This window comes from Pristis pectinata, chromosome 6 (assembly GCF_009764475.1).
Source record: "Pristis pectinata isolate sPriPec2 chromosome 6, sPriPec2.1.pri, whole genome shotgun sequence".
Lineage (NCBI taxonomy): Eukaryota > Metazoa > Chordata > Chondrichthyes > Rhinopristiformes > Pristidae > Pristis > Pristis pectinata.
Window position 1 is genome coordinate 49,526,582 of NC_067410.1, and position 25,641 is coordinate 49,552,222.

The 25,641-nt window shown below is 39.9% G+C and overlaps 1 protein-coding gene across 3 annotated transcripts in view; it reads right to left on the reverse strand.

The window, feature by feature from the left end:
* Positions 1-25,641, reverse strand: part of dock3 (dedicator of cytokinesis 3) — an 822,502-nt gene that overhangs the window by 292,697 nt on the left and 504,164 nt on the right. For all 3 annotated transcript variants that reach the window (XM_052017225.1, XM_052017226.1, XM_052017224.1), the window contains exons 11-12: positions 21,974-22,034; positions 19,668-19,815 (exon numbers count right to left, since the gene is read on the reverse strand). In XM_052017225.1, coding sequence (XP_051873185.1) covers positions 19,668-19,815; positions 21,974-22,034 — 209 coding nt within the window. The remainder of the gene's footprint in view (positions 1-19,667; positions 19,816-21,973; positions 22,035-25,641) is intronic.

Genomic DNA, 25,641 nt, shown 5'->3' on the forward strand with positions numbered 1-25,641 from the left:
GTTATTAATTGGTCCTATATCAACCCGTGTCTCTCTTTTACTTATGTATTTAAAAAAACTCTTAGTATCCTTTCGAATGTTATCCGCCAACTTCCTTTCATAATTCATCTTTTCTTTCCTAATGACCTTCTTAGTTTCTCTCTGCAGGTTTTTAAAAGCTTCCCAGTCTTCTGTTTTCCCACTAATTTTTGCTTCTTTGTACGCTGCCTCTTTTGCTTTTATTTTAGCCTTCACCTCTCTCGTTATCCACATTTGTGCCTTTTTTCCATTCAAACCCTTTTTTCTTGGAATATATCTATCCTGCATTTTCCTTATTTCCTGTAGAAATTCCTTCCATTTCTCCTCCGCCGTCCCTCCAGCTAGCTTACTCTTCCAATCAATTTGGGCCAACTCTTCTCTCATACCATTGTAATTTCCTTTGTTCCACTGAAATATCGATACACCAGTTATCAGCTTCTCCTTCTCAAACTTGAAACTGAACTTAATCATATTGTGATTACTGGTTCCCAGTGGTTCCTTTACCTTTAGTTCCCTAATCACCTCCGGTTCATTACACAGCACCCAATCCAAAACAGCCGATCCCCTGGTGGGCTCATCAACAAGTTGCTCTTGAAAAACGTCCCTTAGACATTCCACAAACTCACTCTCCAGAGTTCTACCGCCTTGCTGGATTTCCCAGTCCACCTTCATGTTAAAATCCCCCATAATTATCTTCACATTGTCGCTCTGGCATGCTTTTTCTATCTCAAACTGCAACTTATCGTCCACTTCCTGACTGCCATTAGGGGGCCTATATACGACTGCTACTATTGTCCTTTTACCCTTGCTATTTCTTAGCTCCACCCATAAGGATCCCACCTCCTCTGACCCAATGTCCTTCCTTTCTATTGATTTTATATCGCTACTAACCATCATGGCCACACCTCCCCCTCTGCCTACCCGCCTATCCTTCCTATACACTGTGTACCCCTGGACATTCAGTTCCCAATCACATCCGTCATGAAGCCATGACTCGGTGATTTCCACAATGTCGTATTTATTAACCTATAGTTGTGCCACTAGGTCATCTACTTTATTCCTAATGCTACGTGCATTTAAATATAGTACGTTTAGTCCGGTATCTGCTATTGATTTTGTTGTACTTCTATTGTTCAGCAGATTATCCTGACTTTTCACCTGTCTATCCTTCTTACCACCTTCACTACATACTATCTTAGACATATTCCTATATACCTCATCCTCTATCCTAACATTCTGTATCCTAACATCCTGATTTGTTGTACTTCTATTATTCAGCAAATTATCCTGACTTCTCACCTGCCTGTCCTTCTTGCCATCCTCATTGGACTTGTTTCTACAAACTTCCTCCCTTACCTTAGCATCTTGTAACCTAACATCCTGGTTTCCATCCCCCTGCCAGATCAGTTTAAACCCTCCCCTACAGCTAAATTAAACATTCCCGCCAGGATATTGGACCCTTTGGAGTTTAGGTGCAACCCATCCTTAGCGAATAGGTCATGCCTCCCCCAAAAAAGGTCCCAATTATCCAAAAATCTGAAGTCCTGCCCCCTGCACCAGTCACTCAGCCACGCATTCATCTGCCAGAGCTTTCTATTCTTCCTATCATTGACACGTGGCACAGGTAGTAATCCTGAGATTACTACTCTTGAGGTCCTACTTTTCAACCTTCTCCCCAATGCCTTGTATTCCTCCTTCAGGACCTCTTCTCTTTTTCTACCTATGTCATTGGTACCTACATGTACCAAGACTTCTGGCTGCTCACCCTCTCCCCTCAGAATATTCTGGACCCGGTCTGTGATATCCCGTACCCTGGCACCAGGGAGGCAACACACCATCCAAGACTCATTGTCGGTATCGCAGAATCTGCTATCCGTACCCCTTACTATAGAATCCCCAATAACCACTGCATTTCGCTTCCTCCGCTGGACCACAGTACCAGGCATGGTGCCAAGGTCCCGGTTGCTGAGGTCTTCCTCCATCAGGTCATCCTCTCCAACTGAATCTAAAATGAGATATCGGTTTTTGAGGGGGACCACCACAGAGGTGCTGTCTACAAACTGTCTACAAAAAGGAAAGTGCAAGACAGATATATTCCAAAAAGAAGAAATTTTTGAATGGAAAAAAGGACACAAATGTGGCTGACAAGAGAAGTCAAAGCCAAAGCAAAAGCAAAGGACAGGGCATACAAGGAAGCAAAAATTAGTGGGAAGATAAGAGGATTGGGAAGCTTTTAAAAACTTACAAAAGGCAACTAAGAAGGTCATTAGGAAGAAAAAGATGAACTATGAAAGGAAGCTTTTTCAAGTTTATAAAGAGTAAAAGACAGGCGAGTAAGATTAAGATTTCTTTATAAGTCACATGTACATCGAAACACAGTGAAATACATCTTTTTGCATAGTGATTTGGGGGGCAGCCCGCAAGTGTCGCCACGCTTCCAGCGCCAACATAGCATGCCCACAACTCCCTAATCTGTACGTCTTTTGGAACGTGGGAGGAAACTGGAGCACCCAGAGGAAACCCACACGGACACGGGGAGAACGTACAAACTCCTTACAGACAGTGGCCGGATTTGAACCCTGGGTCGCTGGCACTGTAAAGCATTATGCTAACCACTATGCTACCGTGATATAGGACCGATAGAAAACAACGCTGGAGAAATTGTAATGGGAGACAAGGAGATGGCAGAGGAAATGAATGAGTATTTTGCAAGAGTCTTCACTGAGGAAGGCATCAGCAGTATACTGGACACTCAAGGGTGTCAGGGAAGAGAAGTGTGTGCAGTCGCAATTACAACAGAGAAGGTACTCAGGAAGCTGAATGGTCTTAGGGTAGACAAATCTCCCAGACCAGATGGAATGCACCCTCGTGTTCTGAAGGAAGTAGCTGTAGAGATTGCGGAGGCTTTAGTAACGATTTTTCAATAATGAATAGATCCTGGCATGGTTCCGGAGGACTGGAAAATTGCAAATGTCACTCCCCTATTTAAGAAGGGTGCGAGGCAGCAAAAAGGAAATTATAGACCTGTTAGCCTGACATTGGTGGTTGGGAAGTTGTTGGAATTGACTGTCAAGGATGATGTTACAGAGTACCTGGAGACACATGACAAGAATGGCCGAACTCAGCATGGTTTCCTTAAAGGAAAATCCTGCCTGACAAACCTATTGCAATTTTTTGAGGAAATTACAAGCAGGCTAGACAAAGGAGATGCAGTGGATGTTGTGTATTTGGATTTTCAGAAGGCCTTTGACAAGGTCCGCACATGAGGCTGCTAAACAAGGTAAGAGCCCATGGAATTACAGGAAAGTTACGAGCATGGATAGAGCATTGGCTGATAGGCAGGAAACAGAGTGGGAATAAAGGGATCCCATTCTGGTTGGCTACTGGTTACCAGTGGTGTTCTGCAGGGGTCCATGTTGGGGCTGCTTCTTTTTACATTGTATATCAGCGATTTGGATTATGGAATAAATGCCTTTGTGGCTAAGTTTGCGGATGATACAAAGATAGGTGGAGGGGCAGGTAGTGTTGAGGAAATGGAGAGTCTGCAGAGAGACTTGGATAGACTAGGAGAATGGGCAAAGAAGTGGCAAATGAAATACAATGTTGGAAAGTGTATGGTCATGCACTTTGGTAGAAGAAATAAACGGGCAAACTACTATTTGAATGGGGAAAAAATTCAAAATTCAGAGATACGAAGGGACTTGGGAGTCCTCATGCAGGATACCCTAAAAGTTAACCTCAGGTTGAGTCAGTGGTGAAGAAGGTGAATGCAATATTGCCATTCATTTCTAGAGGAATAGAATATATGAGCAGGGATGTGATGTTGAGGCTCTATAAGGCATTGGTGAGACCTCACTTGGAGAACTGTGTGCAGTTTTGGGCTCCTTATTTAAGAAAGGATGTGCTGACATTGGAGAGGGTTCAGAGAAGATTCACTAGAATGATTCCAGGAATGAGAAGGTTAACATATGAGGAACGTTTGACGGCTCTTGGGCTGTACTCCTTGGAGTTCAGAAGAATGAGGGGGGACCTCATAGAAATATTTTGAATGTTAAAAGGCCTGGACAGAGTAGATGTGGCAAAGTTGTTTCCCATGGTAGGGAAGTCTAGTACAAGAGGGCACGACTTCAGGATTGAAGGGTGCCCATTCAGAACAGAGATGCATAGAAATTCCTTTGGCCAGAGAGTGGTGAATCTGTGGAATTTGTTGCCACAGGCGGCTGTGGAGGCAAAGTCATTGGGTGTATTTAAGGCAGAGATTGATAGTTATCTGAGTAGCCAGGGCATCAAAGGTTATGGTGAGAAGGCGGGGGAGTGGGGCTAAATGGGAGAATGGATCAGCTCATGATAGAATGGCAGAGCAGACTTGATGGGCCGAATGGCCAGCTCCTGCTCCTTTGTCTTATGGTCTTATCTCAAGTAAAGTAAAGTCTATCTGAAATCTAAACTTGTTTCCCTCTCCTGGCTTGCTATTTCCAGTATTTTCCAATTTTATTTGAGGCCTTGGTTACTAGTCTCCAGTTACCTATACTTGATTTCTCAACAGCTTCCATCCTCTGACTTAAAACTGTATAGTTACTTTTTACTCTGTACAGAATGATATCAATTTTAATTCAAAAGGTCATAAGTCTGGTCAATTATAACATAGCTAATCTTTTCATATTTTCCAAGTTCAGTTTGTTTGTGTCCAGAGCTGTACCTTTTTTAGTCTTCAAGGGCTTATGTTACTTTCCTATTCTTTAGTTAACTACTCATTTCCTAGTCAGGCACTACCTACTTTTAACATATCCATTCTGAACCTGTGCTGCTTAAAAGAAATAATTTTGTCTGCAAGAATGACCCTGAGTAGTTTTCTGAATAGTGGGACTAACTGGAAACAAAGCAATAGAAGAAATAATTTAGCCTTTCACCATTCAATGAGATTATGGCTGATCTGTGACCTAATTCTACATACCCACTTTTGCCCCACATCCCTAAATTTCTTTGGTTAACAAAATGCATCACTTTGCACTTCTCTGTATTAAATTTCATCTGCCACATATCACTCCATTTCACCAGCTTTTCTATATCCTCTTGAAGTCTATCACTAAGTTCCTCACCTGCTTAACATAGTTCCAAGTTTTGTGCCACCTGAAAATTTTGAAGTTGTGCTCTGTGCTCTCAGGGCCAAACCACTAATATGCATCAAGGAAAGCATTAGTATTTGCACTAATCACCAGGAAGCACGTTTGTGTGCCTTCCTCCATTCTGAAATACAACCATACACTCTGAATCCCTAAGCCAACATCTTATCCATGGCTGCCATTTCCTCTTTTATTTCACACAGTTCAATCCATCTTTCTCTGCTTCCCTGACTAGAGGTGTAATATTTTCAGATCTCAACTCCTGCAGCACAACTGCCATGTTAAGGGAGGAAATGCAATCATAACTTTTGTTCTCTCCATCTTAACTTCCCTGATGCATCCCCCATTGGATCAGGTGATTGATTAACTTTGAATGATGCCAATCTTTTATTGTTAATTTTACTGTTTTTTTTTAACCTTATTTGCTCCCTCACACTTAAATACTATTTTGGTCCTCTTATTTTGCAAAAAAAAAGATGAAAAGCACCTTAGCTGTATCTTGAGCTTCCATATGACGAGTTTCTTTCATGAGAATGGGGAATTAATATGAGGAAACAGTGGCAAATAGATCAGTCCTTTGTGTCAGTTTCATAGTGAAGGACACAGCAAATATCCCAAAGAGTTTGATGGGCTAGTTCCAAACAGTATGGAAGAACTTGTAACAATCACGAGGAACAAGGTATTGCAAAATGGGACTGAAGGCAGATAAGTCACCAAGTCCCAAAGGCCTGCATCCAAGGGTTTTGAAGATTGCAGTGAGGAACCAGTGAATTTGAAAATCATAAATGTGATTCCAATTTTCAAAATGGGAGGAAGTCAAAAAGCAGGTAACTATAGGCCTATCAGCTCAACATTTGTTGTTGGCAAGATGCTAGAGTCTTTAATCAAGGAAGAAAGTTAGTCATTTAAAGAAGCTTAGTGTAATCAAACCAAGTCAACATGGTTCAATGAAAGGTAAATTAAGTCTGACAAATATCTAGAGTTCCTTGAGGATGTAATTGGCAGAGTTGGTAGAAGAGAACCTGTAGATGTAGTGTATTAGGATTTTCAGAAGACATTTGACAAGATGCCACATTAAAGGCGGGTCCACAAGATAATAACTCATGGCATTAGGGGAAGTGTGTGGGAATGGATTGAAGATTGGTTATCATACAGGAAACAGTTGGAATAAATGGATCTTTTTCAAGCTAAAATGATGTAATGTGGAGCAATCAGTTCTTGGCCCTAAGTTTTTTATGATTTATATTAATGACCTGGAAGAGGAGGAGACAAGAGCGTAGAGTCTCACAGTTTGCTGATGACATAAAAATAGGTGGGAGGGCATGTTGCTATGAGGACTCTAACTGGATAAAGATAGATAGAATGATGGACAAAACATCCCAAAATGTTGACAATTCCTCTCCTCCCACAGATACTGCTCAACCCGCTGTGTTCCTTCAGCAGATTGTTTGTTGCTCCACATTCCAGCATCTGTATTCTCGTGTCTCCTCTGGAATTCTCTACCCTGGAGGGTTGTGGAAGCTAGATCACTGGGGGTAATTAAAGAGGAAGATACATTTTTGGAAGATTGACTAATTGATGACTATGGGGAACCAGCACAGAAGAGGAGATGAGGTCAGCCACGATCACATTGAATGGTGCAGTAGGTCTGAGGGGCCAAGTGGCCTAGTGCTGCTCTCATTTTCTGGTGTTCTTAAGTTCTTACAGCAGACTAAATGCAGACATATACAATATAGAACAATTAACCTTTCAATGATAAATTAATTATTAAAACAAACTAAATATCAAGTGAATAGATGCTTTAACTATATACATTGATAAATATTTCATTGGATGTTGAGACATATGATGTGCTATAGCTGCAGCATGTGGAAGTTTGTGGAGATCACTGTGATCCTCAGTAACCACATCTGCACCAGTTTCTGCAGCTTCAGGAATTTCAGCATAGAGTTGAATGGTGGAGCCCGAGGTGCAAACAAAATGATTAGAATGGGGACGTTTTAGATGGATTATTCGGTCCAGGAGGCAGGTACAGCCCTTAGAGTAACTTGGATTTGTGTGGTGGGCAGGGAATTAAGGATATAACTTTAAGACAGATATGGAGAAACAAGGTGTGAAATTAAAATCAGACTCTGCAGAGGATAAATGTTTTCCATGAGAAAATCAAAAGTAGAGAAAACAAAAGGCAAAACAATGACAATGTTGTAACATGCACCTTGATGTGTTATTCTGTATAATTCTGTATATGTAAAATTAGAATTATACAGTAAATTTACATGACCTTTAATATGCACCCATATTAGGTTGCAATCTAGCTTTGTCCTTTGGACTGATGTGCTGCAGGATTTCTAAATGGACTCATCTTCTCAGGTGGTCCCTCAGGGCTGAGGATGACTTGCTTCCTCCATAGTTAGAGTCAAAGCGCAATATGGCACAGTTCTGTGGGTTCTGACGTGGCTGATAAAGCTTATGGATGATCTAGAGATCCTGCCACAAGAAAGGCAGGTAACATGAAGGGGAGAGTGGCTGAGTTCCTTGGGAGCATCTGCATTCCTTCCACCATTTTCACTTGGCCTTTGTGTGTTCCCAAAGAGATCTGAATTGTTTGGTGCATTCCTGGATCATCCTCCTCCATTTTGAGCACTCACAGGCTAGGAGTGTCCATGAACTGAAGAGGATGTTAGATTTTTTTCCAAGGAGACTTTAAGAATATCTTTGAAGCGTCTTCTCTGCCATCATGAAAATCTCTTCTAGGACTGCTCAAATAGAATGCCTTTTTCATGAGTCTGGTGTCAGACATGTGGACAATGTAGCACTTCTGTTTTCCATGGTCTCATTGTTGAGCTTTATGGGTGGAGAACAATGCTGTGCCAAGAAGCAGGCTGGTAGAGAATCTTTGTTTTATACAGATATAAAATATATTCCCTCATTTGTGTCAGTGAATGCATCAACAATAATCCAGAGCTCACCTCTGACTATGTAGTTGTCCAAGCAGCATTGTAGTAGCACAGCTCAATGACTGAGGTTAGAATAACCTGGATTCTGGATCTTGGAGGTGGTGAGAGATAGGAGGATGTGATTGTGAGTCAGATAGATAGGGGAGACAAGATATGAAATTAAAATCAATAGTTTAACAGTTCCTTAATCAGCCAGTGGAGACCCTGTTAGTGGTGAGACACAATATTGCATTGAGAAAATAGTTGACGAGATGACATGGCCTTTCTTGACCTCAGTTGTGCTGGGTTTGGGTACGTGGTAGACTCATTGGTTAAAATTGTGACTTCTAGGTCATCAAGTACTGGATGAACAGTGGAAATGAATTTCTATGACTGCAGCCAAATTTGAGAAGGATTTTCCATTATTCCTATTGTTTGACAAAGTCAAAAGCAATGTGTGGTTGATACTACTCTCCACAGTTTCTTGGATTATTACATGGTGATAATCATGTCCATTTTACCATTATAAATACAGTCCACAATGTGACCCAGGGAGGAGTCTTTGGCCAGGTGAGAAGGGGGTTGAGGAGAACCAGGAGATGACTTTCCCTGTGCTGATAGTAGGGAGAACCCTCTGGGTGCTGCAAGTGGATTTGTCTTCTTTCCTGAAGATGACCATGATAATAACATCTCTCAGGTCCCATGGCATGCTCTCCTCTTCCCAGCTGTGGGAGTTGAGGCTGTGAATTTGTACCAGAAATTTGTCTCTGCCAAGTCTGAGTATGTCAACCAGAATACCATCTGCTCCAAGGGGTTTGTTGTTGCCTAGCTGACATATGGATTTTCCAACCCTCTTTCAGGCTGGAGGAGAGGCGAGATGATTGAATAGTATTGGATGGAGATATAGAAATGCAACAAACACAAGGATTTGATTGCGTCTTTGAAGAACTGTTCACACCAGCAGACACTGACTGCCTCTCTATTCTTTATAAACTTTTCTCCAATCTTGACTCTCAGAAGCGTTCACCCTTGTGTGTTTGGGCCATAGATCATCTTGCTAGTACTGAAGAATCTAGCTATTATGAATCCAGCAGATTCAAGAATCCAGATCTCCTGCACCATCCTGTGCTCTTTCTATCCACTACCTGTTTTTACTAGTATCTTGTTGGACTTCAGCCTTTAGATGCCTATAGATCTTCTTTCCCTCTTGAGGCTTGATGGAGTTTCCAAATCAGGAACTGCTTCTGTTTAACCATAAGCACATAAGAAGTAGGAGCAGGAGTAGGCTATTGTACAAAACAATGGAGGAACTTCTGCCTCAGCACTCTTTTCTTGTCCTATCCCCATATTGTTTGATTCCTATATATCAATCTCAGTTGTGAAAGCAATCAATGCCTGAGTCTCCACTGCCCTCCGAGTTAGAGAATTCCACAGATCCACTGGGCTTTGAAGGGAGAATTCTTTCTTATTTCAGTCCTCAATAGCCTACCCCTTAATTTGAGACTGTGACCTAGACTTCTCAGCCAGGAACGACATCGTCCTGAATCTACCCTGTTGAGCTCACTAATAATTTTTTGTATGTTTCAATGGGGTCACCTCTCATTCTTCAAAACTCTACAGAATAAGAGGAATGGCTTACTCAATGTGACAGACCTATTAGTAGCCAGTGTGGTGAATCTTTGCTGCACCCTACTGCACACATCCTTTTCAGGCAATGATACTCCAAATGTGCTCTCACCAAGCCTCTATGTAATAGTAATGGGACAAATTTACTCTTGTACCCAAAGCCTGTAGCAACAAAGGCCAGCAGGACTTTTAACTTCTGTAACTGCTCATTAGCTTTAAGTTACTTGTGTATAAAGGCAGCAAAGTTCCTTTGAATATCAACATTTCCTAATCTCTCACCACCTAAAAAATACTCAGCATTTGTGTTTTTTTTTAGACTGGTGGATAATCTCATTTTCCTACACTGTACTCTATTTTGAAGCTTCTTTGCTTTGCCAAGCTCACACTCCCACTTAGATTTGTATCATCAGCAAACTCAATGTTATATTTGGTCCCCTCAGCCAAATTGTTGATAAAGATTCTGAATAAATGAGGCCCAAGCACCAGTCCCTGTGTTACCCTACTTGTCACAGTTGCTAACCAAGAAGGATCTGTTTATTCCTACTCTTTGATTTCTATCTATTAGCCAATTCCCAATTTGGTTAATTAGCTTCTGTATCTCCTTGTAGAATACTACAGCATTTGTGTTACTTCCAAGCTTCAGCTAGATTCAAATTATCTCAAAGTTTTCAACCTATGACATGCAGTTGCCCAGATAAAAGAACAAGGAATTAATGGGAGTCTCTCATATCACATAAATTAGCTGAGACCGGGCTATACTCAGTAAATGAATTCATTATATGAGAAAGCATTAAAAAAGATAAGAACCTATAAAGGAAAGAATTAAAATTCTGTCTGAGTAGTTGACTAATTTATTTTAATTGTGGGGAGAGAAGCAAATGTGGCACATTTACCAATATCTCTGATGAAAAACAGCAGCGGCTCTTAGTTAGACACATATTGCTCAATCTTCACCTTTTCTATCTTCCTCTTTCACAATAGATAAATTATCCGATTAACAGACTTTTATTATTTGAGAGACCAGAATCACATCAACAAAGATCATAAGGAAATGTAAAAATGTGCTCAGAGTAGCAAATGATTTGTCTGATTATGTATTACTCATAGAAAGAACAGTATCAATTTTTTTTCAGAAAAACATTTACAAAATCAAACTGAGAACTGTATCTATGATTTTCTCTTAGTTTGAAAAAGTTTGGGGTGGTGTTCTCTCTTTCAATAATATAAAATGAAGCAGCAACCAATCCCCGATCTGATCACATTTGAACATTTTCTTTACTTATTATGTTATTCCAAGTGAACCCAAAAGAAGGGGGAGGAAAACAAAGATGAACCACATTGAACCTTCAATGTATGCAGTGGAATTTAAAGCAGCTTCAGTATTTTTTGCATAGATCTAGTTCTGCTCCACCTTAAAGGTTTTAAATAATGCGCAACAATAATAAAACAAAGTCATAAAAGCTTTCCTAAATTGCTGATGCAGGTTTCTGTTTGAGTAATGTAAGTAATACATTTATACAAACAAATAATTATGCAGAATCATCGTCATTATTTTCAGGCTACGCAGCTTGTTTGTCTTTCCTTGAGATCTTGCACCATATACCACGATCCTTATTCTAATTTGCTGATTGAGATTTCAGTGGTATTATCCCCCACTCCAATTCCTCTCCACATCTGAGGGTTGTTTTCATGCAACTGCAAAACCTGATACAGCTATTCAAGATTCTTGAATGTGTCCTCACCACTTTCCTATAAGTCTTTTTAAGCCTCTTCATTTTGACTTCTACATCATCTTGGTCAAAACATACAATTTGTTTTCAATTCTGTGTCAATATCTCACAAAAATATATCCTTTTCCTCTTGTAGAATTGATGGACAAATGAAAACTGATATAGCTGATCTTTTTTCTGCTCTTTGTTGCACAGAAATGAAGCAAAAAACCTTACAATGAATTTAAATATTTTTAAGAATTAAGTTAAATATTTTTAATTTATTCAGTATTTTCCTCTAAGAAACTGCATATAAAAAGTAAGCTGCCAAATTGTCCAGGGCTGTCTTTGAATACAAAGGTTAATATTCCATTATTTATTTATTTACTTTAAATTACTTTTTCAGGATCTAGGTGTCACTGGCAAAGCCAGTATTTATTTCCAATCCCTGATTGCCTTTTGAGAATACAGTGGTGGCAACTGATTGCCAGATAATCTCAGACAGCATTTTAAGAGTCAACCACATGGGATGGAGACACAAAAGAGACTGCAGGTGCTGGAAATCTGGAGCAACACAAACAAAATGCTGGAGGAACTCAGTAGGCCAGGCAGCAACTATGGAGGGAAGTAAACAGTTGATGTTTCGAGCCAAAACCCTTCATCTGGACTCATTAAAATAACTGAAATGACTTTAAAATAGTTGAAGTGAACTCCTGATGAAGTGTCTTGGCCTGAAATATTGACTGTTAATTTCCCTCCATAGCTGCTGCCTGACCTGCTGAGTTCCTCCAGCATTTCATTTGTGTTGAACACATGGGATGGGTCTGGAGTCACAAGTAGGCCATAGATGGTAAAGGTGGTTTTCCACCTCTAATCACTTTAATGAATCAGATGGATTTTTATGACAATCTGGTGATTTTTGTGGTCATCATTACTAGGACTATTTTTCCAAATTCCAGATTATGAATTGAATTTAAATTTCACAGCTGCCACAGTGGAATCTGATCTTAAAAGATTGGATGGTTAGTCCATGCTTTTGGTTTACTTGTCTGGCAATTTAACTGCTCTGCCCATTGTACCCTAAATGAGGTAAGCAACAAATTATCTGGGGTGAATGCATTAGTTTTAATGAACTTATCTGCACTGAAGGAATTTCCATGGTTTGGAATGAAAAGTACAGTAATAATGTTGAAGGGCTTTATTTAATTACATTTAACTTCCCGTATGTAAAATTATACTACAGTGTATTGCTGGGATTCACAATGCAGATCATTAGCCTGGCTGTTAACTGTCTTCAGTTTATTAATATCTTGAATGATTAAGATCATATTTTTGCCCTGGTGTTTGTGGGAATAGATCCTACACTTCCTTAAATGTCCAAAATCCACAGGACCAGATGAGAAACATGCTAATGAAAGGAATATAGATGCACCTGGCAGCATAAAATTTAGAATATATGGCTGTTTTTAAAAATAATATTTACATTTCCATTAAAAAAAACCAAACATTTTTAAAAGACTCAAAAGAGCATTTATTGTAGGCAATAATAAGCAATGTTTAACTTATTTTATTTTTTTATATCTTGTACTTTAACAAATGGCATCACCCATTTCTTTTATCTTTTCTGCAAGTAAAATAGTACTGACATCCATAGAATTGGGTTGATTTTCATATTTTGATTATCTATATTGCAAACGACATTGTTTTATCTGGGAGATGCCAACAGTACAGCACAGGAACAGGCCCTTTGGCCCACGATGCTGTGCCGAACTAATTAACCTAGTAATTAAATGCTGTAGCAGCTGCTACCGTGATGTGAAAACAAGACACTAGTCGATGGGTTTCCGAGCAAGAAATGGTTTATTTTCCCGCCTTGCGCGGACCTTTTAAGAGAGATTGTTCCCGCCCACCGAAAACGGAAATGACATATACGCTATGTCATCAAACCTTTCCCATGTGCGGGTTCTCCCTGTCGCTCAGGGAAGACGAAGGCCCAACGCCATCTTGGGCCTCGCTGCTCCGACGACGCGTGACCCAACCGCCGAGCCGGTTCGCTTGCTCGGATGGTGAGTCGCTACAATGCCTAACTAAACTAATCGCTTCTGCCTAAACAACATCCACATCCCTCCATTCTCTGCACATTCATGTGCCTATCTAAGAGCCTCTTAAATGCCTCTATCATATTTCTCTGGCAGCACAATTCAGGCACCCACCACTTCTCTGTGTAAAAAAAACTTGCCCCACACATCTCCTTTGAATTTACCCCCTTTCATTTCGACCTTGGGGAAAAATATGCTGGCTGTCTATTCTATCTATTCCTCTCATAATCTTATAGATCTCTAACAGGTCTCCCCTCAGCCTCTGCCACTCCAGAGAAAACAACCGAAGTTTCACCAACATCTCCTTGTAGCACATGCCTTCTAATCCAGGCAACATCCTGGTAAACCTCTTTTGTATTCTCTCCAAATTCTCGACATCCTTCCTGCAATGGGGTGACCAGAATTGAATGCAATACTGCCGATGTGGCCTAACCAGACATTATAAAGCTGCAATGCAACTTCCTGACTCTTGAACTCAGTGCCTCGACTAATAAAGGCAAGCATGCCATACGCCTTTATTTACCACACTATTAACCTGTATAGGCACTTTCAGGGAACTATGGACTTAGAGCCCAAGACCCCTCTGTACATCAGCACCTTTAAGGGTCCTGCCATTACATTTGATCTTCCAAAAGTGCAACACCTCACACATGGATAGATTAAACTCCATCTGCCATTTCTCCATCCACATCTAGGTTTAGGGTGAAGGGCAATCTGAGGGGAAACTCCTTCACTCAGAGGGTGGTGTGAGTGTGGAACAAGCTACCAGTGGAAGTGGTGGATGCAGGTTCAATTATAACACTTAAGAGAAGTTTGGATAGGTATATGTATGGGAAGGGTTTGGAGGGATATGGTCCGGGTGCAGGTAGATGGGACCAGGCAGATGATCAGGTTGGCATGGACTAGATGGGCTGAAGGGCCTGTTTCTGTGCTGTAGTACTCTATGACTCTATCTGCAACTGATCTATATCCTGCCGTATCCTTTGGCAATCTTCTACACCATCCACAACGCCACCAATCTTTGTATTGTCTGCAAACTTACGAACCCATCCATTCACATTTTCATCCAAGTCATTTATATGTATCACAAACAGCACAACTCGCAGTACAGGTTCCTGCAGAACACCACTGGTCACGGATCTTCAGCCAGAATTAGTCCCATCAACCACTACCCTCTGTCTTCTACAGGTAAACAAATTCTGAATGCAAGTGGCCAAGTCACTGTGGATCCCATGCATCTTAAATCTTCTGGATGAGCCCACCCATGAAAGACCTTGTCAAACGCCTTACTAAAATCCATGTACACAACATCCACTGCTCTACCTTCATCGATCACTTTCATCACCTCCTCGAAAAACTCAATCAAGTTAGTAAGCCATGACTTTCCCCTTCACAAAGCCATGCTGACTGTCCCTAATTAGATCATGCTTTTCCAAATGCTCATAAATCCTATCCCTATGAATCCTCTCCAATAGCTTCCCTACCACTAACATAGACTCACCAGTCTAGAGTTTCCAGGATTATCCCTATTTCCCTTGAACAAGGGAACAACATAGTTACTTGCCAGTCCTCTGGGACCGGACTTAAATACGAATAAATCCCAATTTTAAAAAGAAAGCTTCTTGGATGGTGGGAATAGAAAATAAATATAATTTTTATCACTGGAATTTACTTCATTATTTTTATATTTAACCCTATAGAAGTTTTGCCCCAAAATAAAAATGACAGGATGTCAGCAAAACTAGTTACATAATCACCTTGTCTTCAGGACCACGTTTCATCTTCTTTTGTCATAATACATCCTTACATCTTAAAAGTAGTCCTAAACGATTTTCTGCAGCAGTATCAACTTTTTTGAAAAAGATATTTGCTGGCCAGTTCTTGCTATATTTCTGGGGAAGCATACATGCAGAAAAATGTGATGCCCATTTTGACATTTAAAAAAAAACAAAAAAATAGGCAAATGGTGTGAGATTGCAGAATCAGAATCATAGAAAAAGCTGGATGTCCAGTGCATGATTTGAAGAAGGCCAATATGCAGATAAAGCAAGTAATTAGGAATGCTAATAGAATGTATTTGCTTATTGAAGTAAGATATTAATGTGTTGAAAGAAGTTTAGAGCAAGTTTACTAGACACATATTTGGAATGGGTTGGTAGTGAGGAAAGGATGGATAGGCTGGACTTCTATCCCTTGGAATTTAGAAGGGTGCAGCGTGACTTGCTTGAAACATAGAAGATCCTGAGGGTTCTTGTCAGGGTGGATGTGGAGAGGATGTTTCTTCTTATGGGAGAAACTAGAACTAGGGGTACTGTTATAAAATAAGGGGTCACCCATTTAAGATGAGGTAAACATTTTGTTTCTTAGAGGATCTGAAGCTCTCTTCCTCAGATACCTTGAAAGCAGATTCTTTGATTTTTTTTAAGGTCGAGTTAGATAGCTGCTTGATAAACAAGGGAGTGAAAGATTATTGCAAGTAGATGGGAATGAGGAGTTGAGGTTAAAATCAGATAAGCCTTGATCTTATTAAAGACAGAGCATGCCTGAGGGACTGAGTGGCTAAGGGCTCCTAATTCATATGTCTGCATGCTGCCCTTATTTGCAGACTGTTAAAGTTTAGCAGCTGAACTGGAAGCTGAATCTCCAGGTTTAAAATTAAAGCAGCACACATAACAAAAATTTCGCTCTAATCCCTTCATCCATCTATCTCCTTCCTGGCATCCTTCTCCACTTAACTTCTACCTTTCCCCCAATGTTGCATTTCTGGAGGCGATTTGTGTGCAGCTATTAACAATTGGCTTTTCTCTTACACTGCCAGGGCTTTCAACCTTCACGTTTTGTTATTGTTTCTCAATTCAGAGTGTAACATGCATCAGAAAATTTGACAGACGTTTTGGAGGCAAATTCCTTGTTTTATAATTAAACATGTGCAGGGAAGTAAACCTAAATACATCACTCAGCAAATGAACATCTTTTATCAGAGTAGTTAATGTTAGTTATTTGAAATAGAATGACCTGCTGTGGCACATACTCCTTTAAATTTAATACACCATGGTTTTAGTTTTTTCTTATCTATGAATCATTAGTACTATGTTTGACCTCATGCTAGATGATTGCATTATTCACTATGTATACCTCTGACTTGTTTCCCAAGAGATCCTGTATCGCTAGAAGCCTTACCCAGGTTTGACCATCTTTTTGTTTGGATGGATGAGTTTAACATGAATACAGTGACCTGTGGCACTTTTGCTTACTAGTTTCTGACTAATACTACATGTAGCTGCTATTCAATTGCTGTTATTAACCAGCTACAATGCAAATATTAAACAAGCAATGGACAAATTATGTTATTCACAGCAAGTGTAATAGCTGACAAGCAATTGTGCTTCTGTACTGATAATGCAAAGCATGGCTCTTAGACTCTGAGGTATAGCATTTAGTAAAAGGAAACAGAAAACTGTAAGTTAAAGATGATAAAAGGAACTCCAACATTTACAGATTCAAAATGGATGGCTGAAGATGGTTGGGCCCCTCAGTCACAGGGATCAGCGATTTGATCAACAGAAACCCTCAATCACTGTGATTACTGAAGCCATTCAGTCACCCTTATAGAGCCCACATGGGGGATCAGTGACTCACACACTCTGAAGACAGGACTGTAATGTGTCTAACCAAATTAATCAGACTCTCTGTGTCCACACAAAACAATGTAACCTTGCTTACTCAGGCCAGTTAACTACCAGAGTTGTCCTCTTTTTAGGTAGTCTCTTGGGATCAAGCATGGCTTACTTCCACTTCAGCTTTGTGGGTTCTAAGATGGCTAATGAGGCCAGTGTGAGAACCGCAGGTCTTCCACAGATGGGACAGATAATAGTTACTGGGGTGCCCTCATTCTACTGCCTACCCAGGGCCTCTGTGTGTTCCCAATACCATCCTGAATGCTTCTTCTCCACTTTGAGCAGTCATGGGGGGTTTCCAGGAGTCCATGGCAAGGCTGAATTTCTTCAGGAGGCTTTCCTCTATCTGTCTGATAACCTCTTCCTACGACAGAGCTCAACCAATGTGGCCTACCCAACATAGCCAACTGAGTGTCACTAGGGCCTGAATACTGGATATGTCGGCCTGGGAGAGGATATTGATGCTGGTTCCCTCATCATTTAAGCACTTTAGAGGATTTTGTGGAGTTAGCATTGGTGGCATTTTTCCAATGTCTTGAGATGTCTGCTGTTGATAGTCCTCATCTCAAAAGCAACAGGGGGGCAGGGATCACTTTTGTTGGTAAACTATGAGTTTTGTGCCAGGTCAAAGGTGTTGATCTTCAAATATCCTTTTCCCCAATCAACCAAAGGCCATGCTGGTGCATTGAAGATGGCGGCAAGTTTCATTGCTGATATGTGCTTCTGCAGAGACATGGCTCCTGAGATAAGGGAGTCAGTGGTCGAACAGCGAAGCCTGAATCACAGTGTAGATTCTGTTCTGAGGCAAAATGATCATGATCTTCACTGCAGGATAATTCAAAGAAAAAGGCAGGGAGAAATGTTGTCCTTTTCGATATTAGTAAAGCTTTTGACTCCATCAACTGGGTGGTTCAATGGAAAACATCCTTACATTCAGCTGCCCATAGAAATTTGTCTCCACCTTATGTTTGCTCCAAAATGACATGCAAGCCAGGATATCAACCAATGGGGCTACAATGAACCAATCTCAATAACTACACCTGCAATGAATACATTCCAGAACCAAGGTTACCAAAACCTTTGTCGTCAAGCTGCAGCACGAAGATACTCTTGCGTTTCAAATGCTCAGGGGCTGAGCTCAAAGCCATCATTGACCCTTTCACTGTCATGTACGAGGTTGGACCTTACACTCAACTCCAAAAGACAAAGGACCTATGCCAACCTGCCCTCAATGCACCATACTTCCCTCTGACAATGAAGGTTCATGGCGATATAATAGAAAATGTGGACCACTTCCCACATCTTCATAGACACCTCTCAGTGAAGGCAGACATCAAACATGAAATGCACTCAGCTGTACTTCATTGTTGGTTTGATTTCCTACTAGCTATGTTTTCTAATTGGGAAAGCAAAGTTTTGCATGCATATTTAAATACAAACTTAGTTATGTTCACGATTTTCTGAATTTTGGACTAGTTGGCTAATTTCCATTATTCCTGGGATCTGTCACAAATGAAAAGCTCTTTTGAATTTTGCAGATGGCTTCATTTGAAAAGCCAAATACAACCAAAGCACATGCAACATTATAATGTTGTAGGTTAATAAATCTGTAAAAATAATTTGCATTGGATGAAAATATTTGCTCCATAAACTGAATTCTCCCAATTGCCAGTCCTGATGAGCTAAATCCCAGTCATTGATCTCCGAATTCCCAGATCCTGTTGTCCCAAAGTGAAGGCCCTAATCATCTAGCCAACCTTCCATAACTTCTGATGCCTCCATCTCTCAACTAATTGTGCCAATTGCAGGCCCAACACACCTACCCTCCCCCACAAAACGTCAATCACAGAAATCCAAATCATTAAATGTCCCCTGACTCATTACCCACCTCCAACTCCTCTGAAATGCCTATCATGGTCCCTAGACTCACCCACTCCAAACACCAGCACTAATTACATGTTATGACTCATTACTCTTGAGTACTCTAGACCCAAACCTTTTCTAATCTGCAGCCTGATACCCATCCTTGGACTGCTCTCTTCCACAAACCATCAGATCCATCCCTGGCCCTACCTTTTTCCATTCCTGTGTTTTACATTGGTGCAGAACGTGAAGGAAAGGTTTTCAAGTAAGACTGAACTTTCAAGTGGCAAGTCCATAATGAAAACAGTCATTGGCATGGTGTGCTACAGCTGATAACCCATCATAGTGGACACTGATAAATAAATACATAAAACTTTGTGCTAATGTTCTCTAATAATGAGTAAACTTTTAAAGAAAATTTTATAATAACATGTTATGTAGCTCAGATCAAGCAAATCTGTTTGTGACTAAAGATGCAAACAATGAGAAATATGAAACATATCCTTGATCCATTCAGTCTGTTACACACAATTTAGATTCCTTATGCAATATCTAAATTCCTGATTCCATGCAGAACTCTAATTTGTGGAAGACTATAGGATTTGATTCCACTTACGTATAAACCTTTAGAACAAAATCCTTTTCCTCGCGGAGTTCAGAACTAGATGGGAGAACATCCATCATACTCAACACTGCACATCCATATGGGCGCCGGTACTGTACGTGAGGGGGGCCTTTCTTAGAATCATTGGATAACATTCGACCTTGCAGGAAGAAATGTAAAATGGTTAGCTCGCAGCAAAATACCCTTAGCTCAGAACACCTGACAATCACTGATTGCTAGCAACATTGTGCTGAAATTGCTAATGCTGCAAACCCTAACCATGATTATAGCATTTGAAATACTTTAAATGTTTTTTTTAAAAGGAATCAAATGCTTAAATACATTTTCCTTTCACACACTGTAGTTTCTGCAGCCAAGTGACCTTATTTGCAATAATACCATGAAACCACTGCAAAATACGACTGTTGTACAATTTGCCTAGATCACACTTCTTTCAATATTTGCAAATTAGAAATTTTTTAAGAGCTACTATACCCTCTTTTCCCACACCTTACAAAACTGAAATTATGGAAAAAATTTTGGCTTTAATCCTTGTCAGAAGGGCTTGATAGCAATAATTTATGATTTAATTATGAAAATTCATTCAGAACCACTAGATAAAATTAAGAATGAATGGGAAAGTGAACTCCAGACATCTATACCTACAGAGACTTGGAAGAAAATTCTTCATTTAGTTAATACATCTTCAATGTGTGCCAGACATTCTTTGATACAGTTTAAGGTAGTTCACAGGACCCATATGTCAAAAGATAAGCTAGCTCGTTTTTATCTACATATAAATCCTATATGTGACAGATGTAAATCGAATGTGGCTTCTTTGACACATATGTTTTGGTCCTGTCCTCTTTTGGAAAAATATTGGAAAGATATTTTTAACATTATTTCAAATGTATTGAAGATTGATTTACAACCTCATCCTATCACTGCAATTTTTGGATTATCAAGGATAGAATCTGGCCATCTATCTGCTTCCGCTAACCGTATGATTGCCTTTGTTACATTAATGGCCAAACGATCCATTTTGCTTAAATGGAAGGATCCAGTACCCCCGACTACTTTTCAATGGTTCTCTCAAACTATATCATGTTTAAACTTGGAAAAAATTAGGAGTGGTACTGTTGATCCTTCGCTTAAATTTGAGAAAGTTTGGAGTCCATTTACTCAATATTTTCACGTGATATAGATCCCCTTATAATAACCTTTCAATTTAGAGGAACGGAGTTGACAACATAATATTGCTCTGTTTCTATTGAGAAATTTTAATCCAGTTTTTTTTTCTGTTTTTTTAAAAAAAATTTCTTTAGCTTAGTTTGGTTTGATATATTGTTTATAATTTTTCTTATTGTTTTGAGGATTTTTTTCTTTCTTTTATATTTTATAATAAATCTTTTTCTTTTATATTATATTCATTCACTAACAGATCGTTGGATCTACAGATTTTTTTAAATGTTCTTTATGATTATCCATGTCATGATTGTTCTCCTGATCTCTTTGTATTACATGTATAAACATTGATATATTAATCTGTATTAATCTGTATTAATTTGAAAACTAATAAAAAGATTGAAAAAGAAAGACTTGTGATTATCCCTCACTGTAGTGCAACATGAATTCAGGAACATTGGGCACTAGGATGGAGAAGGAAAAGGGAGGGGATGAAATTGAGGCTGAGGGGTGTGGGGCATGGGAAGAAACAGACTAGAGGCTAAAAGAGGCAATCCCTGGCTGCTAGTCACTTGTAGTGAGTTTATCATGCTAAGAGGATGATTCAAGATTCTCTTAAAGGTATAGATACAACAATATTTTGTTGTATCTCCTTAGTGACCAGCAGCAGCTACTCATAGCTATTGAAGTGGAGGTTCAGTTCATTTGCATCTTAAAATTGCAACTATGCCATTTGGATACCAATTTTCATGTGCAAGGGGCTTACTGCTTGATTCAGGTAGACGTTGCATTCAAACAGAGGTAAGCTCCTTCAAAAATGGTGGCAATCAGGTGTTAATGAAGAAGCAAATTTAATGACCCCATTTTAAACCAAATAAACCATTTCTGGTCAGTTAAAATCCAATACCTCTGGTGAACAGTCATGAACCTTTGCTCTTAAACTGGAATTCAATTACTTTTTTAAAATCCTTACCTTAAAGTATTAAAGTGTGAAAGACAAGAGACTGCAATAAAATTCAGAATTTCATACTTCAAAATTACATTGAAGTTTCACACGCATTCTGATGGTTGGTAAAATATTTACTTTATTTCAAGTTTTGTATCACAGTTAATTGTAAATATGACGAGTTTACCTATTCGTATGACATGAGCAACAATGTAGAGATCTCGCTTCAGATCCTTATTACTTAGATCCTGAAAGTTTAAAATAAAAAGCAAAGTTACATCAGGTAAACGATAGTAAAGATTACAGATGCAGTGAACATCATAAAGTGAGCTGCATCCTACTATTCACTATATTCAATTTTATAAATATTGTCTGCCATCATTATTTTAAGCTGAGAGATTGCATACCCCATGAAAAATTAACTGTTTTCTGTGAGATCATGGTTAAGTAATCAATTCAATGTTGATCTTGGGACTTTTAGGACATGGTCTGATCTCATAGAGCTGGGATAAAAAAATTGAAAATAAGTTTAACCTAGAATAGAATGCAATAGTGACAATACTGGAAATTCTTCCTGGCACTACCCATCAAGATTTAGGCAAGCATGAGTGAAGAGTTTTTTCGTGACATACTATAACAGTGCAACACCCTTTTCCGGCATTGCAGCAGTATAACTTTCAGCCATATTGCTCCAAAATCAATAGTGTTTGGTCACTTACAGATCAACCCGTTTTTTTACTGAAAACAAAACAAAATGCATATTCTGAAAAGTTGAAATAAAAACAGAAACCCACAGCAGTTTTTATTGTTTCCTCTTGGCTACTGTTACTTAATGGTTCTTTGTCAGTCTGCTTCACAGCACCTGTTTTACTCCAGTGATTGCTCATTATCATCACTGAGCTGTCTTTGGATTCCTCTGCCAATTATGCACTTCGAAAATATTTGTTATGGATGTTTTGCTGGTGCTACTACTCCTGTTGCTGATAGGCTGGGGAATGGACTAAAAGCAGTTATGGGACCACGTGGGAGGATGTATATTACGACATTACCAAGACCTAATCCACTTAACCTCTACAGTTGGTCATACTCATACCTAGATCTCCATGGAACAACGTTGATGCAGGTTACACTTCAATAAGATAATCTTCAAATAGTCCTCAAATACAGGCTCACATGTGCTTGACTATTCAGTTAGTTGAAAAGAAGGCCACCATCTCTCTCAGCTTCCTAGATTCAGGATCATGCCAGACTGCACACTACCACTAAATTGTCATTTATTACAGTTTGCTACTTATTGCAACTTCAGGGCGGCACGGTAGCGTAGCAGTTAGCGCGACGCTATTACAGCGCCAGTGATCGGGGTTTGATTCCCATCGCTGTCTGTAAGGACTTTGTACGTTCTCCCGTGTCTGCGTGGGTTTCCTCCGGGTGCTCTGGTTTCCTCCCACGTTCTAAAGACATACGGGTAGGTTAATATGGGTTTAGAATGGGCGGCGCAGACTCGTTGGGCTGGAAGGGCCTGTTACCACGCTGTAAATAAAATTAAAAAATTTTTTTAAAAATTTAGATCAAGGATAAAAGCTTCATGGAACTTTCCAGAAGTCCAGAGGAGAGGCAGAGCAGACACAGGGACTTACTGGCATTGCAGACTTCCTGAAGTACAGGCACTCATAGATCGACCTCATCTAATCATTTAAGCTTCCCTTCACAACCCAGTTTTCTTTTAATTATCTATAATATGCAACTTCTTGTCTACCATGAGAGAAATTTCCTCATGGTCAATTCAAGACAACCCAGATGTTTACATGACTCCTTCATTCTAAGGCAATCACAGCTATTCACATTCATTCAGGGGGTAAAACTATCCCTTCCTGAAATGGCTTCTTATTACTCTGAGAGCTCTGGGCACTTCAGCTGGATGCTCCTGTAACAACATTCACAACATCAGGAACGCATTGGAGAGCAAAAATCAGAATGCTGGAAGAACTCAGCGGGTTAGCAGCATCAAGCTAAGTCGATGTTTTGGGTCGAGAACCTGCATCAAGACTTGACGCAGAGTCTCTTGTTTTTCGTTTCAGTTCCCAGTATCTGCAAGTCTCTTTTGTTTTCATAATGAGAGTTTGCTGGCTGCTCCTCTCCAGGGGTCTCCTAGGGCAGGCACGGTAGTGTAGCAGTTAGTGTAATGCTATTACAGTGTCAGTGACTCAAGTTCAATTCTGGCCACTGTCTGTAAGGAGTTTGCACGTTCTCCCCATGTCTGCATGGATTTCCTCCAGGTGCTGCAGCTTCCTCCCACATTCCAAAGACGTACGGGTTAGGAAGCTGTGGGCATGCTATGTTGGCACCGGTAGCGTGACGACACTTGTGGGCTGCCCCCAGAACACTCTAGGCAAAAGATGCATTTCACTGTTTCGATATACATGTCACTAATATTGGTATTGGTTTATTATTGTCACTTGTACCGAGGTACAGTGAAAACTTGTGAAGATATCTTATCTTATATTCATAAGCATTAGTACTTACTCCACTATTTAGTTACCAATTGTGCATAGTCTTTGCCTAAGGACATATACCAGGAAGAAAAACAGGACAGCGAACAGAAGGTTAAGGATCAGGTGGAGGGGGAGATGAAGAGAACAAAAGAAACCTGGCCCCGCATAAGCAGCCTCCAGGAGCAAATGCTGGGCAGCACAGAGGAAAGTATATTCTAGATGCACTATTAAAGAAGCAATTTACAATATAAATATTTTTACCGAAATCAATAGTTTTCAGTCCAGTCATTTTCATTGTACATAGGTAACTGCCTACATGTAAAAAAGTTCTTTTGCCCATTATTCATATGTCCAGTGACATTCATTCACCACCTTCCCACGTGGTGCTTCCAGGTCTTCTCCACAGAATTATGTTTCAGGTAATGCAGGCTGATTGTTTAATTATCCTCAGCTTCACTTTAATCCACTTTGGGCTCCTTTGTAAAGGCTACTTCAAATGTCTGCATTCAATTACATCAGGTTGGACTCATACCACCACTGGTTATATAATCTCATCTCTGAGTAAATACCCTTGGCAAACTGCTTCTTCCATTAAACAGGTTTTCAGATGGTAATGGAAGGTCTCTTGGACTCGACAGCCCTAATTAGTCCCATGGCTCTGTAAGAACCAAAAATCAGGTTCGTCAATTAGCCACGAGTTAAAACTCTCAGGGAGATATAAATGCCACGCTGAGCAATCATGGGCAAAGATTGATCACTTTATTGATTGTCTCCTTTCTTAGACAGTCCCTTGGGATCGAGGTCGAGTTGCTTCCACTCTGGTTTTGAGGTTCAAAGATAATTGGTGAGCCCGATGTGTCTGCTTTCTTCTCTTTGAAATGTCAGATATCCAAAATCTTTGGTGACAGATCGGTAGTAGTCAAAGGGTTAAAACAACCATTGCAGAACAGAAACATATTTTCAGTTTGAATCAATATTTGGAGATTGTCATATATAATGATGGTTAATGGTCCAGGAAGTTCTCTGAGAATGCTAAAATTTCAGCAAGGAGACATAACAACATCATTGAATCTCTGGCACAGGACAAACTAGTCTGGCATGATATAAACGACAATAAAGAACACTGGCTATCTGATTATAATGAGATAAGGAACAATGGGTCCAGTCTAAGACAATCACCAATGGCATTTTAAGAGCTAACTGTTATCATGGTAATAGATAATTAGAGGCCTAGGTTAAGACCACAAAATATCTGTGGTGAGATGTGAGTATCAAACTCATGTGAGGTGTGGTCCTTGTCTGAAATATCCTGAGAAACCAATCTAATGCTACTGTGTACTTGATTGGCTAAGTAATAACAGTT